This window comes from Mytilus trossulus, chromosome 6 (assembly GCF_036588685.1).
Source record: "Mytilus trossulus isolate FHL-02 chromosome 6, PNRI_Mtr1.1.1.hap1, whole genome shotgun sequence".
In the NCBI taxonomy this organism is placed as follows: Eukaryota; Metazoa; Mollusca; class Bivalvia; order Mytilida; family Mytilidae; genus Mytilus; species Mytilus trossulus.
Window position 1 is genome coordinate 83300435 of NC_086378.1, and position 24151 is coordinate 83324585.

The 24151-nt window shown below is 31.2% G+C and overlaps 1 protein-coding gene across 4 annotated transcripts in view; it reads left to right on the forward strand.

Moving 5' to 3' along the window:
- LOC134722042 (ankyrin repeat domain-containing protein 12-like) overlaps window positions 1-24151 on the forward strand; it is a 37494-nt gene that overhangs the window by 5363 nt on the left and 7980 nt on the right. For 2 of the 4 annotated variants that reach the window (XM_063585462.1, XM_063585463.1), the window contains exons 2-10: window positions 4540-4702; window positions 8191-8284; window positions 8762-8938; window positions 9922-10116; window positions 10927-11069; window positions 11673-11904; window positions 14630-16165; window positions 20910-21130; window positions 22052-22183. In XM_063585462.1, the coding sequence (XP_063441532.1) occupies window positions 4634-4702; window positions 8191-8284; window positions 8762-8938; window positions 9922-10116; window positions 10927-11069; window positions 11673-11904; window positions 14630-16165; window positions 20910-21130; window positions 22052-22183 (2799 nt within the window). In that variant the 5' untranslated portion in view covers window positions 4540-4633. Of the gene's footprint in view, window positions 1-3923; window positions 3944-4539; window positions 4703-6395; window positions 6429-8190; window positions 8285-8761; window positions 8939-9921; window positions 10117-10926; window positions 11070-11672; window positions 11905-14629; window positions 16166-20909; window positions 21131-22051; window positions 22184-24151 lie in introns of those variants that run through there. The other 2 variants (XM_063585464.1, XM_063585465.1) reach the window with 2 other exon arrangements.

Consider the following 24151-nt stretch of genomic DNA (forward strand, 5'->3'; position numbering starts at 1 on the left):
TAGGTCACTTTTGCACGAGATGAAAATTAACCTTACATGTATTTTGGGTATCAGCAAGGGACCAAAGAAGTATATATAATATTATTACATTGGTTGCAATGAATTACATTGATTTTTCAGTTAAATAAAAATCAATAATTTCACATGTGAAATAAGCGTGGTTATTTCACTCTCTGACGTCATGCAACAATAGGCGTTGTCAAGATGTCGATAACAGCGGATCAAAACAAATTGTGAATGCGTAGAAAAAAGATATAGTTTCTAACATGTTTTACATTAATTTCTTTAGAAAAAGCCATTTGCCAATGAAATAAAAATAATAACTAGTTACAGAATTCAATCTGTGATAAAACAACACATTAATTCACGAATGTGCATACAAGTTATCCACTGTCTCGATTTTTATTAGGGCCCCGCCTTTAGGGGGATCGCCCTATAGTGGTCGGTCCATCCGTCTGTAACACTTTCGTGTCCGCTCCATATCTAGAGAACCATTATGATTTCATACTTAATACTTAAGATGATTATTAACCAACACCAGAGGGTGTGTCATGTTGTATGTACAACTTCCTAGGTCAAAGGTCAAGGTCAAAAACTTTGGTTTCAGTTGACAACCCTGTGTCCTGTGGTGAAGATCGTGTCCACTCCATATCTAGATAACCATTATGATTTCAAAGTTTATACTTGACATCCATTTTAACAACCACCAGAGGGCGTGTCATGATGTATGTACAACTTCCTAGGTCAAAGGTCAAGGTCAAAAACTTTGGTTTCAGTTGACAACCCTGTGTCCTGTGGTGAAGATCGTGTCCGCTCCATATCTAGATAACTGTTATGATTTCAAAGTTTATACTTGACATCCATTTTAACCACCACCAGAGGGTGTGTCATGATGTATGTACAACTTCCTAGGTCAAAGGTCAACGTCAAAAAAACTTTGGTTTCAGTTGACAACCCTGTGTCCTGTGGTGAAGATTGTGTCCGCTCTATATCTTGAGAACTGTTATGATTTCAAATATTATACTTGACATCCATTTTAACCAACACCAGAGGGTGTGTCTTGATGTATGTACCACTTCCTAGGTCACAGGTCTGTCTGTCTGTTGGTCTGTTCATCGCTGACAAATTTGATCCACACTATATTTTGAGAGGACAGCTGTTATTATTTCATACTTTATACCTGACAAACATTTTCAACTTAACATATATATTAACCAACACCAGAGAATATGTCATAATGTATGCATCCTAGGACTAAGGTCAGTCTGTCGGTCTGTCCATCCGTTCGTTGTTCTTAACAAATTGTGTCCGCTCTACCTCTCGAGAACCGTTAATATTTCATACTTTATACTCAGTGGGTCATAATATATTGAAGGCATAATTCTAAAAATATGTGACAAATATCAATTGGGCAGCACCTTTAAACATATTGTTCAAACATCAATCCATATATCCAGAAGTCACCTTAGAGTAGTCAATAATGAGTTCACATCATGCAGTCATATCACTATTATACTATGAAAGTAAGATGAGAATATTTATCAGTTTTAACTTAAAATCTTAGATTAAAATCACACATGCGACTATATAATAACTTCAAAAATGCTTCATATCAGATTATCCATACAACTTATTTACCCCACGTTATTGACAGCGGGGCCCACAGAGATGGCTCCCATCTCAATGATATCTAGTTTATATACTAGTTAAACATACAGTGTATGCCTCGATCCAAGACAAGCCTCAAGAATCTTTGGATGCTTTAAATATAGGCAGTTGTTGCATGAATTGACTGATGTGATGCTTCAATATGAAGATATTAAAAATCAAGGATGGAAATCTAGTTCACAATTTCACTTTGGTTCTCAGTTATTTTAAGTTTAACAAAATTCTCTTTGGTAAAACTAGGATCCGTAAAACAAAACGTATTGTTGAAACTCCTTTGGTACTTGATTTCTTGGTATGTCCAATAACAATTACGAGTATGCAGTTGAATTAGCATTAACACATCTCACTTTCATAAAGATTATATGGCCCCACCAACTCATCTGGGTCCTTTGATTTTGAAACTTCTACATAGTTAACATATAAAAACTTTATGTTTAGGTTAGTTTAAAGGAACCACATACATGACTTATTCTGAATCAATGGTATTTGATCATTAGCATTTCACATTTGAATATTCCATGGAGGTTATTTGGCACTGCACCTCTGGTCATGATTCATTGACAATTCATGATTTGCATACATGTAGTTAACATGTTTAATTAATGGCATTTTACATGTTTTAATTTTGGCATTGGCATTTTCTATCAAAATAAAACCAATCTGTCCTTATGAAGTTATGACTACTACAGACCCAGTTGTGTATCATTGATGCTACAAACTCTCAACTGGGAGATACTGCATGAAAGAAGAGCAAAGTCATCATGCTGTACATAATCATAAATCAACCCTGTAGCTATTCCCTCATAGCATGCCACTAACGTCCACCTTTCTAGGACATCATCACAGATTCCTGGTACCATTTATCAGGACCGATGTCACACTGTATATCAAAAACGATTTTTGATTATTGCTTAAAACTTTACACACTAAGTTATATTAATTTTAAGATCTGTATACTTTTTGGTGATGATTCAAAATTTCATTTTTGTGTTATTGAGTATTTTGTAAAAAAAAAGATGGGGGGAGGGGTCATATGTCCTGCCGTATCTCAAAAACAATATATGGTTATTGCTTAAAACTTTCTCAGAAACTATTTTTGATTGTTGCATAAAACTTTCACACAAGACGACGGGCGTATCATGCGCTCATGGGGCAGCTGTTTATTTTATTATAAATCATTTGTGTACACATAAAAAATCTTAACTGTTACAAATAATAAAGCACTGATTTACAAATACTGCTTTCCTATTCAGATGGACAGAGTGAACTAAGACAGTTTCTATGGTCCAGTTGTTGTCTCTTTGACACATTCCCTTTTTCCATTCTCAATATTATTCTGTATAATTACTTCAGTCAGATTATTTGAAAGTCTTTGTTTGTATGTACATGTACTACCAAATGTTAACAGTAATAAACATATAATTTGTTCTCCTAATCAAGTATCACTTTTACCTGAATATGTATATCATGTATATGTAGGTTTCAAAGAAAAAGGGGGGGATTATACAATATATAAATTCATATGCCAAAAACTAATTTAATTTAACGTGTTCAGTTTTGAAAATCAAATGAAAAGCATGGTATTTTTCAGAATTGTGTTGCCTTTGTCAATGTATGTGGCTCACACATAATCTCACACATCCTATTTTAATAAAAATCAATGTTCTTTTGAAAAGATCTATGTCTCTAATGCATGAATAACTAAGATAGAAAAAGTATTGATTTTTTATCTCCTTCTAAATATAGACTCGTGGTAAATAGCTTTAGGTTAGAGCTAGTGCACTCTTAATGCATAGGTCATTTGAGTTTAATGTTGGGTTTTTTAGCTATTTATCTTCAGATATACATAATACTGTTATCAATCATTCTTAAAATATGTTGTTTTGTAAATATTTGAAATATTATATTCTTTATCATTTAACTTTGTATAAAACATGTAAAATGATTCCTACAACAAAAAAAGATTTTCAAATAAATAGTGTATTAATTACAATAGGTACACAATCATGACAATGTACTAAAATGACATGTTATATAACATATTGATTATTACATTGTTACTCTACATGGTAAATGTAACTAAAACAAATAACAATTTATTTTTAGTACATTTTTTATGCCCCACCTAGGGGCATTACACATCATGACATGTATGTTTTTGGTCTGTGTGTTCTTCCGTTTGTCCATCTGTCTGTTTGTCTGTCCCACTTCTAGTTAAAGTTTTCATTCAAGGTATTTTTCTTATGAAGTCTTGTTTTTGTGAAACTGACTCCAGGTATATATATATAATTAAGACTGTTTATGACCTTGAGATGTGTTTTTAAGAAATGCTATCTTGTTACAGACGAAATACCTGACATTTGATTTGTTCGAATTCACATCCATTTGATACAATATGATACATGTACATGCATGTTTATATAGAGAACTATGATAGTTGGCCCTCAAAGCTTTCCTAGTTATAAACTGAGACAGAAATAGTGGAGATTATTGACAGTACTTCCTAAATGTTTAAAAACAAGGAAAAAGAAATAATATACATATATCACAAATGTATCTTGAACAAAACAGTTTTTTAGCATTCGTCCTAAACATTATCATGATGTTGAAAAGGACCCTTTCTCAATGATAAATGTTTATTAATCATGTCAAGAGGTCATCATCATGATCATACTGATCTTAATCCAAACCTACTAAAAATATGATTTAAATTTGGTGTATAACTATCCAAAATGGCAGTGAATGGACTTTTCCCGAAAAACGCCTTGATAAACTATGATACAAATTGAACATAAGAAATGCTCATCACCCGAAATTTGAAAACCAAGACTTTAAAGTAGTACATTCAAAGTTAAATTGTTTTTATTTCAGATGAAATATACAAGAAACAAGAAAAGAGTTGGAGATTGTTTTCTGTCAACGTATCAATGTATAAAAACCTAATACGACGAATCAAGGGGTCTGCATGCCGTCTCTACAATACACAGTGTTCCCATTCTTGGATATGTCTGACAAAAAATCGCCTCCTAGAAAGGTTGGTATTTATGAAGATTTTCTCAAAGTTGTACTTTTTGAGAAGTTTGTCTTCATTTAACTAATATTTTTACCCTGTTCTATATCATAGTGATTCTTATTTATGATAATTCTATTTCTAGATCTAAATAAGGTCAAATAGGTTTATTGGTATTTTATATAAGATTCTTTCTAAGTTTAAGATCCAGAACTATAAATGAGGCATAATAGGTTTTTAAGTATTTTATATAAGATTCCTTTTAATGTTAAGATATAGAGCAGAATGAGGTATACTAGGTTTATTGGTATTTTATATAAGATTCCTTCTAAATTTAAGATCTAGAGCTAAATGAGGTATAATTAGGTTTATTGGTATTTTATATAAGATTCTTTCTAAGTTTAAGATCCAGAACTATAAATGAGGCATAATAGGTTTTTAAGTATTTTATATAAGATTCCTTTTAATGTTAAGATATAACGCAGAATGAGGTATAATTAGGTTTATTGGTATTTTATATAAGATTCCTTCTAAGTTTAAGATCTAGATCTAAATGAGGTATAATTAGGTTTATTGGTATTTTATATAAGATTCCTTCTAAGTTTAAGATCTAGATCTAAATGAGGTATAATTAGGTTTATTGGTATTTTATATAAGATTCCTTCTAAGTTTAAGATCTAGATCTAAATGAGGTATAATTAGGTTTATTGGTATTTTATATAAGATTCCTTCTAAGTTTAAGATCTAGAGCAGAATGAGGTATACTAGGTTTATTGGTATTTTATATAAGATTCCTTCTAAATTTAAGATCTAGAGCTAAATGAGGTATAATTAGGTTTATTGGTATTTTATATAAGTCTTAAGATTCCTTCTAAGTTTAAGATCTAGATCTAAACGAGGTATAATTAGGTTTATTGGTATTTTATATAAGATTCCTTCTTAGTTTAAGATCTAGATCTTAATGAGGTATAATTAGGTTTATTGGTATTTTATATAAGATTCCTTCTAAGTTTTAAGATCTAGATCTAAATGAGGTATAATTAGGTTTATTGGTAATTTATATAAGATTCCTTCTAAGTTTAAGATCTAGATCTAAATGAGGTATAATTAGGTTTATTGGTATTTTATATAAGATTCCTTCTAGAATCTAAGTTTAAGATCTAGAGCTAAATGAGGTATAATCAGGTTTGTTGGTATTTTATATAAGATTCCTTTTAAGTTTAAGATCAAGATCTAAATGAGGTATACTAGGTTTATTGGTATTTTATATAAGATCCCTTCGAAATTTAAGATCTAGAGCTAAATGAGGTATAATTAGGTTAATTGATATTTTAAGGAGGTAAACATGGTAAATGTGATTGACCAGTTTATTAATTTATTATAAATACATGTAACCATCAAACCTATCCCTAACAGGTATATATATATATATTAACTTATAAAATTATATATATTTATATGTAAAGGCCATCAAACCTATCCCCAACAGGATATTGAAAGGTTTGTTATGTGTTTAAACAATGCATGTTTACAAATGTTTATCATTGTAAATAGATACATGCAAACTGAAGTATTATTTACATGTTAATAATTTGTACATGTTATTGACACATTTTCCACACCTGTGTCAAATTCTCAGTAAATTACAGGTGTTTGTCAGTGTGGTATATAATGACAGGTGTTTTGTAAAAAAGCATGTATAATTCCCCTTAGTCAGGTCTACACATGATAAAGCACATATTATATTTCAGTAAGTTTTGGATTGGTACCCGGTACTGCTTGCTTTAAAATACTCGCTGCTCAATTTTTCCTAAAAATGAAAGTATTATATTGACATGATTGATATACATAACAAATTTTTATATATTCATTTAAAATAATTATCCTGAGAAAAACTTCTTGTCAGGTTAATATTCTTTCAAGGAAGACAGATGTTTTGTTTTTACATGGTTATTCATCAAATTGTGCTAATAATTTGTCAATTTACAATCTAAAGGACTGCATGGACTGTGAGGAGGTTTTTTTTCTTAATGTCACATCATTAATTGAAAATCCATTGTTTACACGGTTGGTAACTTACTACATCATTTTGGTGTAGTCTTTTAGATGAGGTAAAATAAAGTGTCAAATTATCTTATTGTAATAGCTACATGTAACTGAAGTTTAGAACCAATATGGTTAATTGACAGAAAACATGGTTCATATTGGTACTTCACACCACTTTTAAAACCTGTAAATTCAGAAATTATTGTGTGCATTTATTATTGTGATTTTGTCATTTGAGACTTAAATGTGATTTTAATTCTTATGAATTTGAAGAAAAAGCTGGTTTAATTCATATAAAATATTTAAAAATGCGAGTTTTAATTATTGCATTTACAACTCAGTCGCATTTTTTGCATTAATAAAAACCTTGCAATAATTACTGAATTAACAATGTACAAATGAAGCTAAGATTTCAGATATCAATGATTAAATGAGCATGCTATCATGGCTATTGACTACATTGACCTAGCAAGCCCATAATAGAGGGACACCATTCCCCTCTGTCTTTCCTCTGTGCTCTTCTGTTCTACCTATGTCCCCCTCTCCCTTTATAGGCCCTGATGTAAGCTGAATACCTTTTCTACTGGCAAAAGCTCTCTACAAATCATAAATAAAATTTGGTAATAGTTTTTGGAAAATAAGTCATTTTCTCTAATTACTTTTAACTTTTATCTATTATCTTGATCAGGCTTCAATTTGAAAATATTTTCAGTGTACTAAAAAAAAAAAAATTACTGAACACCTACATGTAGGTAAATTCAATAAAACATGTAAGAGGAGGTTCATAAAAACTGACAACATCAAACATTATTAACCAAGGAAACATGTGAAAAACACTGGGCATTGTCCTGACTTGTTACAGACATTTTACAAAGAAAATAGTGGGTAAAGTCTGGTTTCATAGCTAGCTTAACCTCCCACTTGTATGATTGTTGTTTACAGTTCTGATATATTATTTGAATTTGAACTTAAACTGTAAATAATAGATCTTATTGTTTCTGAATTTATTGATATGAAAACTCTGCCTTTCTGTGACTGTTTGTGAGCAGAATAGGTTTATACATCTTCTTCAAAATAAACTTCATAAAGATTATATTAATAGATAAATATGAGAATAGCGTTATTTTATCTGCGTAATAAAAAGTTGTCACATCTGTACATGGTTTAGACCAGTTTTATCTGTGAAATCACCTTTACTTTGTCTCTATTTTGCAGGTGTTAATTAGAACTTACTTCACATTTGACAACTTTTAGAAAGTGTTAATATAGATTTATTACACAGTTTGTTAAAGAGTACTTTTATCAGCCAACACAAATTTTAGGACGAGACAAATCATATTAATCTTCAAATGAAAAATAGATGTCTGTTTAGAATTCATTTGTTCAAGAAGTTGGTTTTGTTTACAGGTTTGATGAATTACTGAAATTACAAAATGTTTATGAAGTTTACAAACTTTTTCTTGAAGGAGAAGCCTATTTTTGTACGGACACCACAGTCAGAAAACAAATCGCTGAAGAGAAAGATCTTATCATCAGAATCACCCCCACACGACGAAGAAGGTAGGTTTTGATGTGAAAGTCTGTCCAAAATTACCATTTATTACACTTCTTTTTGCTGATATAATTTTGGATAATATGTTGTCAGTCATTTCAGTTACTAAACTAAGTAAATACATGTTGTCAGTCAGTCAGTTGTGATAGTTGCTTTGGTTGACCTAAGATTTGATAACATTGCATCTGTTACTCATTGAAAATGGTTTCTGCAAAGATAAAAAATCAACACTTAATGTTTAATATAAATATAAGTCATTCAAATAAGTGAAAATAGAACGACATGACAGTTAATATAATCATTGATTGTTGGTTGCTAAATGTCCAGTGGCAAATAAATAGAACTTATGAGGATTGGGGTTTAATTATGAAACATTAATTATGCAGTGAAAATACCTGACTTTTAGTATTAATATTCTTTTAACACAGAATTCCAACCTCTTGTCATTTCTATCATTTAAATTATCTTGTACTTTTTTGTTTCAGATAAAAAAGTTACACCAAAGAGAAAAAAGACTTTTAACTCTGACATCTCACCACCCCAGGGGATTGTCCAGTTACCTAAAACCCCCACCAGTGGGATAACATCACCTCGTACAGGCCCTCTGTCTGAGAGACAACAGATGTTGATCCTAATGCGTATGACCGATGAAAACTCACAAGGTAAAAACAGATTTCTACGTTGGTGAACAAAAAAACTAGCAAAAGATACCAAAGGAGAAAATCAAATAATGTATGTCGAGGAAAGTCATACAAAATAAAGTCAAAAGTCCAAGTCTACCAAAGGAATTACAAAGGCTTTGACATGCTCTTATCAGGGCCTTTTATAGCTGACTATGCGGTATGGGCTTTGCTCATTGTTGAAGGCTGTACAGTGACCTATAGTTGTTAATGTCTGTGTCATTTTGGTCTTTTGTTGATAGTTGTCTCATTGGCAATCACACCACATCTTTTTTATATCCTAGAAATTGGCAATACTTATCAATATGTTTTTATATGACTGCAAAATATTTTGTTGTCATATATATTGTTATCACGTCTTTGTTGTCAGCATCATCCGAAGTCATTTGGTTTCAGGACAATAACTTTAGTAAGTGTTTATATAGAAATCTTTGAAATTTAAACACAAGGTTTCAAGCCTTACAGTTTAGGAATAAGGGCTCAAAAATTTTATTTGAAGGGGGATTCATTTGCAAAAGCATAGTGTATTGCATAAAAGCAAAATATTCAATATAAATTCAAATCATATAACCAATTCTAAGTTCTTTGACTACAGTTATTCTGTGTCAGAAACCTATTATGTGTCAAAAAATTAATTACAATCCAAATTCAGACCTGTGGTGGTATCCAGCTGCTCTGACATGAGGAAGCATTTACTCATCCCATCTTTTGACATTAAGCAATGTTAAGATTGTTAAAAAAAATTACATATATGTGACTTAAATACTTTGATTGACAAACTGAGGGATTATCGCTTAAATGTAGTTAAAATCTAAACAAATTCGTTATTTTTTTACTGTTACTGGCCTATATGTATTTGGGGGTTTAGGTCAATGCTTTATAGGAAAAGCTTAATAAAAAGTATGAGCTGGGTACTCTTAGTGCAAACCGACATATTGAATTAATTATCTTATTTTGAATTTCAGATTCAACAACAAATAAACCAGCCTCTCCACAGCCAAACATCCCAGTACCAAAAAGAACACCTATAGATAAGAAAGTACACAAAAGAAACGAGAGAGGAGAGACACCTCTACATATAGCAGCTATTAAAGGAGATGTCAAACAGATAAAGAAACTTATCAAGGCTGGGGCTGATGTTAATGTAGCTGATTTCGCAGGTAATAAACTTGTCACATATATATAACATGCATAATAACTGTTTTTGCTTCAATCAAAAAAGTATTATGAAAAATAGAACAATTAAGTTGTTGATTCAGATTTTATCACTTTTAATATGCTTGGTACATTATTTTGTCATGTTAATATTAATTGATTATGACCAGCATACAACTTTATAAAAAAATAAAATAATAACAGACACCACCTAAACGGCAGGCACCCATACAGCTTTCAACGACGAAAACTCAACTAAAGCCGTTAGTATGGTGTAAACCTTAGATTTTCTCATTTTAATTTTATGACTTCATACTTAAAGCATAAGAAAATTGTTTTGGTTATTATGCCCCCTCCGCTGCATTAAGTTTTACCCTTGTAATGTATTTCCCAAATTGGTTTCCATTCTCTACCTTGAGTTTGCCTCAACTTAATGTTATGAAACTTATACCTAATGCTTATTACCACAAAACACCGATCAAGTTTGAGTTTTGGTGGTGTCACTTTAACAGTTTCATAGTTCTTCCCCTTTATAAATGGAAAAATTGCAAAATTTTTAGTTTCTGTTCTCTAACGTGAGTTTGTCTCAACCAAATGTTATGAAACTTATGCACAATGCTAATTACCACAAAACTCAGATCAATTACACATAAAAAAGTCATTTTGGTTGTGTCACTATTATTGTTTTTGAGTTGTGTCCCTTTATAATGTTGTATGCAAGTGTGGGCATCATCTGTGTCCCCATTCTCCATTTTATTATTTAATCATACTTACCATAAAAAATTACATTGAGCATGTACAATTTTCTAATTCAGGTTGGACCCCATTACATGAAGCTTGTAATAGAGGATGGGTACAAGTTGCTAAGCAGCTGTTAAAAGCTGGTGCAAATGTCAATGTTCAGGGTCTAGAAAATGACACACCATTACATGATGCTGTCATAAATGCTCATAATAAAGTAAGTGGCCTGGTTGTGGTATTGTAAATTATTAAAACTGAAAATTTGTGTAGACAGCTGGCTGTTGATGAACTGAATAGTATGAACATAAATTCAAAAATATTTGATAAGAAGGAAAACAATTGTTGTACCAGTTAATGAACCGACAACAATTTTCGTATCAGTTGATGAAACTATATAGTATTGATTAATACCTAAAAATATGTCCAACAGTTATCGGTTATTTTAACCTTCAACAAAAAATAGTCAACAATTGTCAGCCATTTTATTGTTTTATACCCTTGGTATTGACTCATCAAAAAGTAGTCTGAGTAAAGTTTAACAAGTGACTTCATTTTCTGTGACTTGAACTGTCCATTTAACATGTTTAACCAGGTTTATTTGGTTATTATCATGATTATAAAAATATTCAATCAAAATTTCAATTCACCAGTTTTTGACCAACCGCTTCAGGTTAGAATTTAATTGACTGAAAACATTGATAGGTTATAGATGAAATAAAGAATTTAACAGTTGTTTTTTTTCACAATCCCTGCTAGATAATTAATATTCAAACTGCTTTATAGTTATTGTATAAAAATAACAAATATTTTCTTTTCCTAGCTTGTGGAGTTACTGTTGAAACATGGAGCAAACCCCCTCCAACAGAACAGTACTGGGAAGTCACCAGTTGACTTGGCTAGCTCACTTGATATGGGCAAGTTACTTAGGAAGGAGATGATCACATCTAGTAGTGATAGTTCCAGTCTGGATGATATGAGGTCGCCTGCCTCACCAGAAAGTATTTCCTCGTTAAAAGAGGAAGATTTCAGAAACTCTGATAATGAAGAAAAAGGTATAAGATTTATACTTTATATTTAATGAAAGGACGCAAAACACATATTCTAGATCAAGGTTGGGCGGTAAATACCACCCCCGGTATTTACTCCCCAAGTGGTCAATACTGGCAAATACTGGTCAATTGAAATTTTCATGGTTGTTTCTACTATTAATTGAAGTAAAATCTTGATAAAAAGTCAAATATAAATATAAAGTCAGCTTATTAAATTAATGAATTTGATATGTCTTATTCATTTATAACACTTATTCTTACTGATTTAAAATTTTGTTTCTATGAATTATGATATTGCATACTAAATTTATATTTTATTTCAACTTGTTTAAATCAATATATTTTTATTCAAAATGTATGATTTTACAGGTAATTAAAATTAAAGGTAAATAAAACTACAGGTAAATGAACTTACACAGGTCTTTTTACCTATCACCTGGCATTGCTAGGTGTGAAAATTTAATAACTAAAACAACAGCCTCCAATAAAAGTTGACAGTACATGGGTTGAAAGTAATAAAAGTGATATATCATGTATATGAAGAATCCATTAAACAATAAAATATTTCCTGTCTATAGCTATATATATTTAACTGTGAGATAAAATTAAAACCTTCTTCATGCTGGAAATGGAAATTTGAAGCAGGGACAAAAAGGTTTTATCTTTTACTATAATATAATGTACACATCAATCAATGTAGATCCCTATTTGAATTTACAATAGAATTAGAAAGGAAAGCATTAAATATGATTTTGAACACTTTCTATTTAAATTAATTATTGATTGCAATTATAATTGACCAAGTAGATAGTGGTTTTTATAGTAATGACCACTCACAATTTCAATCGACCAGTATTTGCCAGTATTTCCCGGTAAATACCGGTATTTACCACTGGCATGGTCAGTACTAGTATTGACCGCTTTTTTGCCAACCTTGTTCAAGATATTACTTAATTCAAAGATCGGGTATGGGGTAAAATGCTATTGAAAAAAAAATATATAAAAAGACCTGTTTAGAACTCTGATAATGAAGAAAAATGTAAAGAAATTATACTTTTATATTAAATAAAAAAACACAAAAAAAGAACATCAAGAATCAAGTTATGGCCAAAACATTGGATATGGGGTACACCACTAATAAAACAATAAATATATATATTTATATAAAAAGACCTGTTTAGTCTAAACATAATTTATTTGCGAAATTTGAAAAAAAAATTTGATAAGACACAAGATAATCTTACTTATGAAGTCTTCTGTATAACACTTATATAATATACATGTATACATATAATATTATGAGCAGGCATGTAAAGCTTACAGTGTAATAGCTTAAGATATAGGCCTGTAAAGCAAACTTTTTATGGGATTTTATAAGAGCTCTATATTAGAAGAAAAGATTGAGAAGTAATATATTTTTGAAATGATGACTAAGGTGTTGATGATGATGATCCGTTTTAGTATCACTTTTAAAAAGATAATAATAATAATAGATCTGTTTAACATCATCAGACTTTTACAGAGATTTGCTTTATTAATAAGCAAAGTGAGAAAGTGACAATATAAAAATGATAAATTTGTTAATATATTTAATACCAGAAAAGAAAAGAAAATTGAAAATATTTTACCTGACCTTTATTTTTTATGTGTTAAAGCTTAAGGTTATTTACAGGTTATTTACGCAATAACTGTCTGACTTTTATTACACCTTCCTACTGAAACTGAACAAGTTATTACAGTCTTACTAAAAATTAGGAAGTAATCATTACTAGATTTAGTGAACAGAAGTATTTGATTTAAAAGATGAAAAAAGATCATTATTTTCCAATTAACGTTATATTTTAAATGATATTATATTTTGATTATGATTGAACACTCCTTGAAAAAAATATTTACATTTGTTAAAAAAAATTCCTATTGTGACATTCTGAAAAAAAAGTGACCTTGCCTTATGAAGTCAAATAAAAAGAACACAACTTTCTGCAAATGTATGAAAAGGAAGGATAAAATTCATTAGAGAAACAGATTCCACCACTATAACTGGCCATTGTGAAATACAATATTTCTCCACTCTAAATAGTTAAATTTCATTTTTTTTTAAAGCTCAGCACGCCTTGTGATTTAAATATTTAAAAACATTTAAATGTCCCAGGTGGAGAAATATCATAACACACTTGTTGCAGTGAAAGAATCTATATTTCCTAATTCTTTGAGAATCTTTTCTAGATAGGCTGGTGTAGAAGGGCTTTAGAACTAATTCTTATACTATCTGAATTGATCTCCAGGCCTCAAAGCAAAAATGAAAGTGTACAAACAGCACATAAATGGGATAACCACCTAACATGCCTAAGGAGATGTATCTACAGAAATTAAAAGTAAAATTAAATTAGCAAAAATTCTGAACTCCAAGTAAAATTCAAAATGGAAAGTCCTTTATCAAATGGCAAAATAAAAGCTCAAACACATCATGCATATCAAACGAACGGAAAACAACTGCCACATTCCTGACTTGGTATAGGCATTTCCCCTAGTAAAAAATGGTGGTTTTAAAACACATTTTTTACTTTACATATATTTATTATGTATTTGACACTCTCCAAAGTAGAGATTTTGAAGTCCAAGGTATGTTTTTTCAGGAAACAGCCCTGATATATGTTTGTGAATATGTAATCATAATTTAAATGTTCATAGTAATACTTATAAAAATGTAATTCTTGTATCTTGACAGATCTGATCACATCACGGCTTGCTAAATCTGATGGAATGTATGGTTTTGGAAGCTCACAGGGACCAAGTAGTCGCAGGATGTTAATTCCAAAGACTCAGGAATCCCCAAGACTCTTTTTAAAATTTCACCGAGAAACAGGGGATGAAGTAAGTGACAAACAAAAGGAAGTGACCTCATACAGTGTAATTATGGGAATGAGTGACAAGCGATCTTTTTCTCCAGCAGATAGCAATGTGTCAAGTGTGGATAGTGACCTTTATGACCCTCACCTTGAGGCAAAAATAAACAATACAAAAACATGTCAAGTTGAAAATGAAAGTGATATTTCATCAACAAATGTGCTAACAAAAAATAATGTGACATCATCTGTGATTAACCCTAATATGGAATTTCAAAGTTTTGAACGGCTTGATAACTTAGAGCCAGACAGTCAAAGCATGGATTCCTCTAGGAACTTTTTTACATCAGAGATGCCAAAACAGGAGTTGTTTACTGCGCAAGGAAATAATAGTGATTCAGCAGACGTTAAAAGTAATAGTGATAAATGGGATTACATTCCAAGTGTTGTTGATTCAACTCGATTAAAAGAAGATAAATTATACAGTCAAAATTCATCCAATCATAGAACGTTGTCTTCATCTATATCTCAGTCTGTCACTACTAATTCGGTGAATAGTTTAACTTCAGTTCTACCTTTTACTTCAACAGAACGGACTAATACAAGTAACAATTTACAGTGTTTCTCAAATTTTCCTCGACGAAATAGTATTTCTAGTAATGTAGTCTCTTCAAATGTTGGACCTAGTAACGGGGCTTCTGGTGATAATAGCTCTGACTCATTAGTGACAACCAGTGGATTGAAGTGGGAATTGAGGTCTGCTTCTTCACCACGTCTTGAAGATGATAGTAATCTATCGGGGAAGTCTGATAGTGATAGGGTATCATCCCCTGCAAGGTTAGACAAAGACTTAAGAAATTCACCAAGGAGTGATAAAGAGAAAGACAGTCGCTCTTGCTCACCCAAAGTTCCACCATTAAAAATTATTATTCCACAAAAAAGTTCATCCTCATCTTCTAGTGAATCAGAATCATTAAAAATTCATGTGTCAAAGGCAGCTTTGCCATATGTGTTAAACCCAGGGGAGACAACACAAGTGTCGACTGCTGTCGGTGGCCCTGTGTTGTCACTCTTATCACAGGAATCACTGCGACCATCCAGTCCGACATCATCACGACCATCCTCAAGGGGGAGTAACACAGCCTCTGTATCAAAAGAAAATGATAAAGTTATAAAAGAGGAAGAAGATGGACTGACGGATGAGGATATACTTGGAAAACCAGAAATGACAGAAGAGGAAAAGGAAGCAGAGAAAGGCAAGGAGGAGGAGAAAAAAGATGAAGCAAATCAAAAGTCTACACGGACCTTGAGGTCACATACTAAAGAACAACAGAAGGCACAGGAAAAACCAAAAGAGAAGGGGGAGAAAGAGAAAATTGACAAAGAAAAGGACAAAGAAAGAGAGAAAGAAAAAATATGTAAGTATCAATGGAGGTTCAACAAACCAATACAGAAGTGTTTAAGAAAGTGTTGGTTTAATGAATCAATAGAACAGAACAGAACAGAACATATTTTATTTCCAATTAAGGGCCCACAAGGGGCATACAGAGCATACATGAATAAGAAAGTTGGTTTAATGAATCAATATGATTCTACATACTGTACATGTATTATTAATGTACATTCTCTTGTTCTTAGTGCTGACTGAAAAAAAAAGTAAGGCCACACCCTTATTTATAGACCTACACAGTATACATGGTATACAACAAACCAAATGTTAAAGTTTTAGTGTAGTCTAAAATGTTTATCTGATTTTGGAATTCGGGTAATTACCATAAACAGACAAATTTATGACAACCTTTTTAGCAGAATTTTTTAAAGAACACACATGACGTCAAAGCTGTTAAAAAAAAAACAATTAGCACATTAGTCAGTTTTTTTCCCTCCAAGGCCGTTAAATAACATGGCACAATGATGCTGAACTATTTAAATAGATAGTTTTAATAATAAAATGTTTTCTGCATAAACAGTAGCATGAGTAGCGTGCATACATACCTGTAGAGTTGATTATAAATATAATTAACAGGCAATTGTTATTATGAAACAAATAGACATTTACATCTGCTTGTAGTTTTTTGCCAAACTGCAATATTACTTGTCAGTTACTAAAACTGCCATAAAAACTTTATTATTACTTTCAAAATAAGTGAGTGCAAATGTTTTCAATTAATAATGAAGGGTGAACTAAGTGAACTAACAAAATTACGTAAGTTTGGTATATATATTACAATGAAAAGTGTGCTATTGATCATGAGGTTTCATTTATATATAGTTTGTAAATTTGATTTTGTGGATTTGATGAAGTCTTTGTACAAGGATACAAGCTTAACTAGAGAAAGGAAGAATTCTGACCCCTATGATAGGGCCTATCAATTTTCATATGCACTATTCTTTAAAATAAATACCTATTTGATTCACCTATTCAGGTATTATCTGCCATTGCTGTTGTATTGTTTACTCTTATAGAATAAGGCCATAATAAATAATAGGTTTGTTTGCCCAAACGCTACCTACCCAGAAAAAAGCTGCTTACTCAAATTCTTTTATTGTCCTGATATGAAGAAGTTTTTTTATTAATCAAATAGGCATGAAGACTAATAAACATTTGATACTTCAATTTCTCTTTTTGAAAAAAAAAGAAAAAGAAAATGCCTACCTACCTACCCACTGTCTCAACCTTTGGGTAGGGTGTGGGCAAACCAAAATATTTTTAAGTGTGGCCTAATAAAAGACAAAATATAATCATGATAATGATTTCTGGTTTTTTTTCTGAAAAAACTATATAAATTTGTTTGTGATAATATTTAGAAAACATTCAGTATAAACATGATAAATTTAAGATACATCACGTAATGTGATATACAGCATGATGATAAAATAATTGTCAACCAGGTTCCAAAAAAAGCAACAATAGTTCACCATACATTTGTTTGGCAAAGGAATTCACATGACAAAAATTAAATGTAAAACCCTCTGACGCAGTTAAAACTTTTGTATATTCCTTTATATTTCATCAAATATGAATGAGGGAGAAGTCAACAAGAAAATCTCAAGAACAAGCATTACAAGTTGTATGATAAAATATATTCATGATATTAACGCTATTTTGTGCATTTTTCCTTTGATCTTTTTTTTTGTGATAATTTTTCATATCATGCTGCTGCTTGAGATGGAAAATTATCGCTAGAAACTAAGGAGGCATGTGGTGTTGCTAATGAAATTGACATGAAATTGACAAGTTCGTCATAGGTGAAATAGCGATAAATAGATTATCAATGGTCATTTCAACTCGATTGCTTTTCATGGCTTTCGCTGTATCGCCTCAAGTGCGAAAATCATTCTTGTTGAGATGATCAACAATAATTTATAAGTACAATGTATTTTTATAATGACCTATGAACAACATGATGAATAGAACATTTTATTAGAAGGTTGGCAAAAAAGCGGTCAATACCAGTGGTAAATACCGGTATTTACCGGGAAATACTGGGAAATACCGGCAAATACTGGTTGATTGAAATTTTGAGTGGTCATTACTATAAAAACCTTTATCTACTTGGTCAATTATAATTACAATTAATAATTAATTTATATAGAAGGTGTTCTAATCATTTTTGATTCTATTGTAAATTCAAGCAGGAATCTATATTGATTAATGTGAACATAATATTATAGTTAAAGGATAGAAACTTTTTGTCCCTACTTCAAATTTTCATTTCCAGCATGAAGAAGGTTTTATCTCACAGTTAAATAGCTATAGACAGGAAATAATTTATTGTTTAGGGGAGTCTTCAAATATCAATTTTATTACTTTCAACCCATGTACTGTCAACTTTTATTGGAGGCTGTTGTTTTAGTAATTAAATTTTCACACCTAGCAATGCCAGGCGATAGGTAAAAAGACCCATGTAACTTCATTTACCTTTAGTTTTAATTACCTGTAAAATCATACATTTTGAATAAAAATTCATATATTTAAACATGTTTAAATAAAATATAAATTTGTATATATATGTCGTGTACAAGTTGCGATTTTGTACAGGTTATAACATGTACAAAAATGTTGTACATGTTATAACTTGTATAATGCAAAAATACAAGTTATAACATGTATAAAAGTACCTCATACATGTTATAACCTGTACAAAATATTGCTTAAAAATGGTAATAACTTGTACAAAATTTAAGATAAATCTTAATGAAGTAAAATATACATTTAAATTCACCAATGCATAAAGAACAACAATAAAAAGGCCAGAACGTATCTTTTTCCGTAGAGGACAATGATGACAAAGTTTCAGGAATATTTGTTTCATGACTTCTATTGGCAACATGTGTTTTCATGCAATTGTATGTTTTATGCAGGCCATCATGGCTTAAATAAGTGTGACACTATTTACTATAAGCTTGCATTTCCTAAATGACAATTACATTAAATACTAGTTCTAGTAACTAAATTCTTCCAAAAAATTTAAGAACAATGCCTAATAATTTTGGGTAATATTCCTCCCTCTCGTTGTAGAGCATGCAAAGACTTAAACAATGTCTTATGCTTACTCTGTAAAAGCAGGAGAGAGCTCAAATAGTTTTCATTGGACCACACTTCATTATCAATGTCTTTGGATTTCTCTTCAACATTTTTGGCCTTCAGCATGTCACTTATGTATAAATTTATAACACATTTTTTTTTTATAAACTATAAGATCATTGCATGAGGCGAATGTCATTTTGATGTTTTAAATATATATCCTCTACTTTGAAAACATGTTTTTGTGGCATTTGGATGTTGTCTGCTCCATGGGCGGGTTGTTATCTTTTAGACACATACCCCATTTGCATTCCCAATTTTATTTGTGGACATCACTCCTGGCTATCTTCTTATGTCTTTTTGTGTCAACTTGAATGAAAGTATTTTACTATTGCCTTTAAAGTGGACACTCACAATTATAATTCATCAAATAAAGATATGGCCATAGATAGACATAACAGGATCATAAGACATGTTCTGAGATATATCATAAGATATGTCCTAAGATATATCTTATGACAGGTCTTAGGAATGCTTCGTAATACCGACCCCTGGCCATTAACTATATCAAAAAAGGACAAAACACACTAACATAAAGGAATAATAAAAAAGTACACGTTATAACCTGTACAAAATCGCAACTTGTACACGACATATATATATCTTAAGTATGATATATTATAATTCATAAAAACTAAATTTTAAATCAGTGACAGTAAGAATAAGTGTTATAGATGTATAAAACATATCAAATTCATTAATTTTATAAGCTGACACATTATATTTGACTTTTTATCAAGACTTTACTTCAATTATTAGTAGAAACAACCATGAAAATTTCAATTGACCAGTATTTGCCAGTATTGACCATTTGGGGAGTACTGTCCGGGGCGGTAAATACCGGTAAATACCACTGGTAAATACAGGGGGTGGTATTTACCGCCCAACCTTGTAAATTAAATTTATTATGACCTAAGAATAGAAAATCTGATTGAAGCCTCTAAAACTGACTGACAGATTGAATTGTAAATTTGTACTACGAGAAAAGCTAGGTTGTATATGTACATCATGTACAGGTTCATGATTTTGTACTTTTAGAAAACCTGCATATGTGGTAAGATTGCAATTAAGACAACTCTCTACCAGACACCAAATGATGTAAAAGTGAGCATTTATAGGTCACTTGTATGTCCTTTTACAAAGAGCAAAACGGCATGCTGTGTAAATATATATATTCTAGGCATTTTATATATATATCAATGAATAGTATTGAAGCTGTAAAAGGCCAGGAAATGACATACATTAAACAATTGAAATGAGAAACTTAAGGCTTGATTTCTGCACTAAACAATATACAAAAAAACCCAAACATTTGACAAATGTGACATACATGACATAGAAAAATACATCCATCCTGTGACATGTGACATATTTATCAAGAGGCATTATACGTCATGTCATACATTGTCATATGCCAATTCATATGTATGAATATTAAATATGTTGAAATGTTTGAAACCTAAAAACCTAAAGTCAATGAAAGTCCTCGGTCTGCTTTGAAGTAAATAAAAAGTTTGTCATGTTTTAGATTCATGTACATACATTCTAGAAACTTATCAATTGTGTTCTTTCAGCAATATTAAATACAGATCAGTCCATGAGAGACGATGTATCAGTTTCATCAAAGACGGCCAAAGGTGATGAGGATGATACACAGTCCTCAGTGCAGCTACGGAAACGTAACTTGCGACCAAAAATAGAACCAACAGAACCTCCTCCTGTTCCAACCTTACCTCCAGTTACTTATGAAAAACCACCTAATCCATACGAAACATACCTGGCTATCAGAAGACAGGTAAATATTGGGGTTGAAAAACCATCTAAATTCTAATCCATACCTAACCTACCTGGCTATCAAAATACAGGTAAATATTGGGGGTGAAATACCACCTAATCCATACAAAACATACCTGGCTATCAAAAGACGGGTAAATAATGGGGTCGAAAAACCATCTCATCCATACGAAACATAACTGGCTATTAGAAGACGAGTAAATAATGGGGGTGAAATACCACCTAATCCATACAAAACATACCTGGCTATCAAAAGACGGGTAAATAATGGGGTCGAAAAAAAAACATCTCATCCATACGAAACATAACTGGCTATGAGAAGACAGGTGAATATTGGGGTCGAAAAACCACCTAATCCATACAAAACATACCTGGCTATCAGAAGACAGGTAAATATTGGGGTCGAAAAACATCTAATCGATACGAAACATACCTGGCTATCAAAAGACAGTTAAATACTCAGGTCAAGCATGAAAAAACACCTAATCCATATATGTAAACTATCTGTCTATCAAGAAGACAGGTGAAAACTAAGGTCAAGCATGAAAAACCAAATAATCCATATGAAACATACCTGGCTATCAGATCAGAAGACAGGTGAATATTGGGGTTGAAAAACCACCTTATCCATACGAAACATACCTGGCTATCAAAAGACGGGCAAAAAACACCTTATATATACGAAACATACCTGGCTATCAGTATCAGTAAATATTGGGGTTGAAAAACCACCTTATCCATACGAAACATACCTGGCTATCAAAAGACGGGCAAAAAACACCTTATATATACGAAACATACCTGGCTATCAGTATCAGAAGATGTGTAAATATTGGGTTGGAAAAACCACCTTTTATAAACATTAATGTATAAAACAGCCATTCTAACTTCATGATTTTGACTGTATTATTTTTTATTACAGAAGATAATATTTCAACAGAAGAGTTTATCAGTTGTACAACCAAAGCCACCACAAGGTTTCAAAGATTATCTTCTAGTGAACTGTAGTTATGTTCTTCAGGGGAATTCAGCCAGTACTCTGTCTGTACCAATGGTGGGTATATCTTATAAGCAAAAAACAGCCATTAATTTCAGGATGTTTTAAGATGAATGAATTAATGAATACTTTATTTTTATATAACAAAATGTTACAGAAACCACATATATGTTAATAATAAACAAAAATGTATTGAATGTGTGAATTTAATGTATGTACAACAAACATTATACATTCTAACATTGAGGAACAACCTTCTCGACTTTTTTAATAATTTATCACAGTTAATATGGTACATTGTTGAAAGAGAATAGCAGTTCAAACTTTTAAATGTTGAAAAAATTGGAGAAACAGATCTTTTTAAAGATCCAAATTGTATTAACTATGTAAGATTTACAACAAACATAAGACTGTCATCAAGATAATGAAAAAATTAATATTGCTTTGCCATTTTATTCACAGTGAAAATATTTATACTTTTGATAGCCACTTATTGATTCAGATTTTCTCATGCAATTTATCTTTAAACACAAACAGTGATCTGACCATCAATTTTTATACGACCGCAAATTTTGAAAAATTTTTCGTCGTATATTGCTATCACGTTGGCGTCGTCGTCGTCGTCCGAATACTTTTAGTTTTCGCACTCTAACTTTAGTAAAAGTGAATATAAATCTATAAAATTTTATCACAAAGTTTATGACCACAAAAGGAAGGTTGGTATTGATTTTGGGAGTTTTGGTCCCAACATTTTAGGAATTAGGGGCCAAAAAGGGCCCAAATAAGCATTTTCTTGGTTTTCGCACTATAACTTTAGTTTAAGTTAATAGAAATCTATGAAATTTTGACACAAGGTTTATGACCACAAAAGAAAGGTTGGGATTAATTTTGGGAGTTTTGGTTTCAACAGTGTAGGAATTAGGGGCCAAAAAAGGGCCCAAATAAGCATTATTCTTGGTTTTCGCACTATAACTTTAGTTTAAGTAAATAGAAAATAATGAAATTTAAACACAATGTTTATGACCACAAAAGGAAGGTTGGTATTGATTTTGGGAGTTTAGGTCCCAACAGTTTAGGAATTAGGGGCCAAAAAGGGACCCAAATAAACATTTTCTTGGTTTTCGCACCATAACTTTAGTATAAGTAAATAAAAATCTATGAAATTTAAACACAAGGTTTATGACCATAAAAGGAAGGTTGGTAATGATTTTAGGAGTTTTGGTCCCAACAGTTTAGGAATAAGGGGCCCAAAAGGTCCAAAATTAAACTTTGTTTGATTTCATCAAAATTGAATAATTGGGGTTCTTTGATATGCCGAATCTAACTGTGTATGTAGATTTTTAACTTTTGGTCCCGTTTTCAAATTGGTCTACATTAAGGTCCAAAGGGTCCAAAATTAAACTTCGTTTGATTTTGACAAAAAATTAATCGGTTGGGTTCTTTGATATGCTGAATCTAAAAATGTACTTAGATTCTTGATTATCGGCCCAGTTTTCAAGTTGGTCCAAATCGGGGTCCAAAATTAAACTTTGTTTGATTTCATCAAAAATTGAATAAATGGGGTTCTTTGATATGCCAAATCTAACTGTGTATGTAGATTCCTCATTTTTGGTCTTGTTTTCAAATTGGTCTACATTAAAGTCCAAAGGGTCCAAAATTAAACTTAGTTTGATTTTAACAAAAATTGAAATCTTGGGGTTCTTTGATATGCTGAATCCAAACATGTACTTAGATTTTTGATTATGGGCCCAGTTTTCAAGTCGGTCCAAATCAGGATCTAAAATTATTATATTAAGTTTTGTGCAATAGCAAGTCTTTTCAATTGCACAGTATTGCGCAATGGCAAGAAATATCTTATTGCAAAATATTGTGAAATAGCAATTTTGTTTTTAATTAGAGTTATCTTTCTTTGTCCAGAATAGTAAGCAAGGAATATCTAATTGTAAGAATTTTTTTTATTTGGAGTTATCTTTCTTTGTCCAGAATCAACTTAAATCTTTGTTATATATACAATATACAATGTAT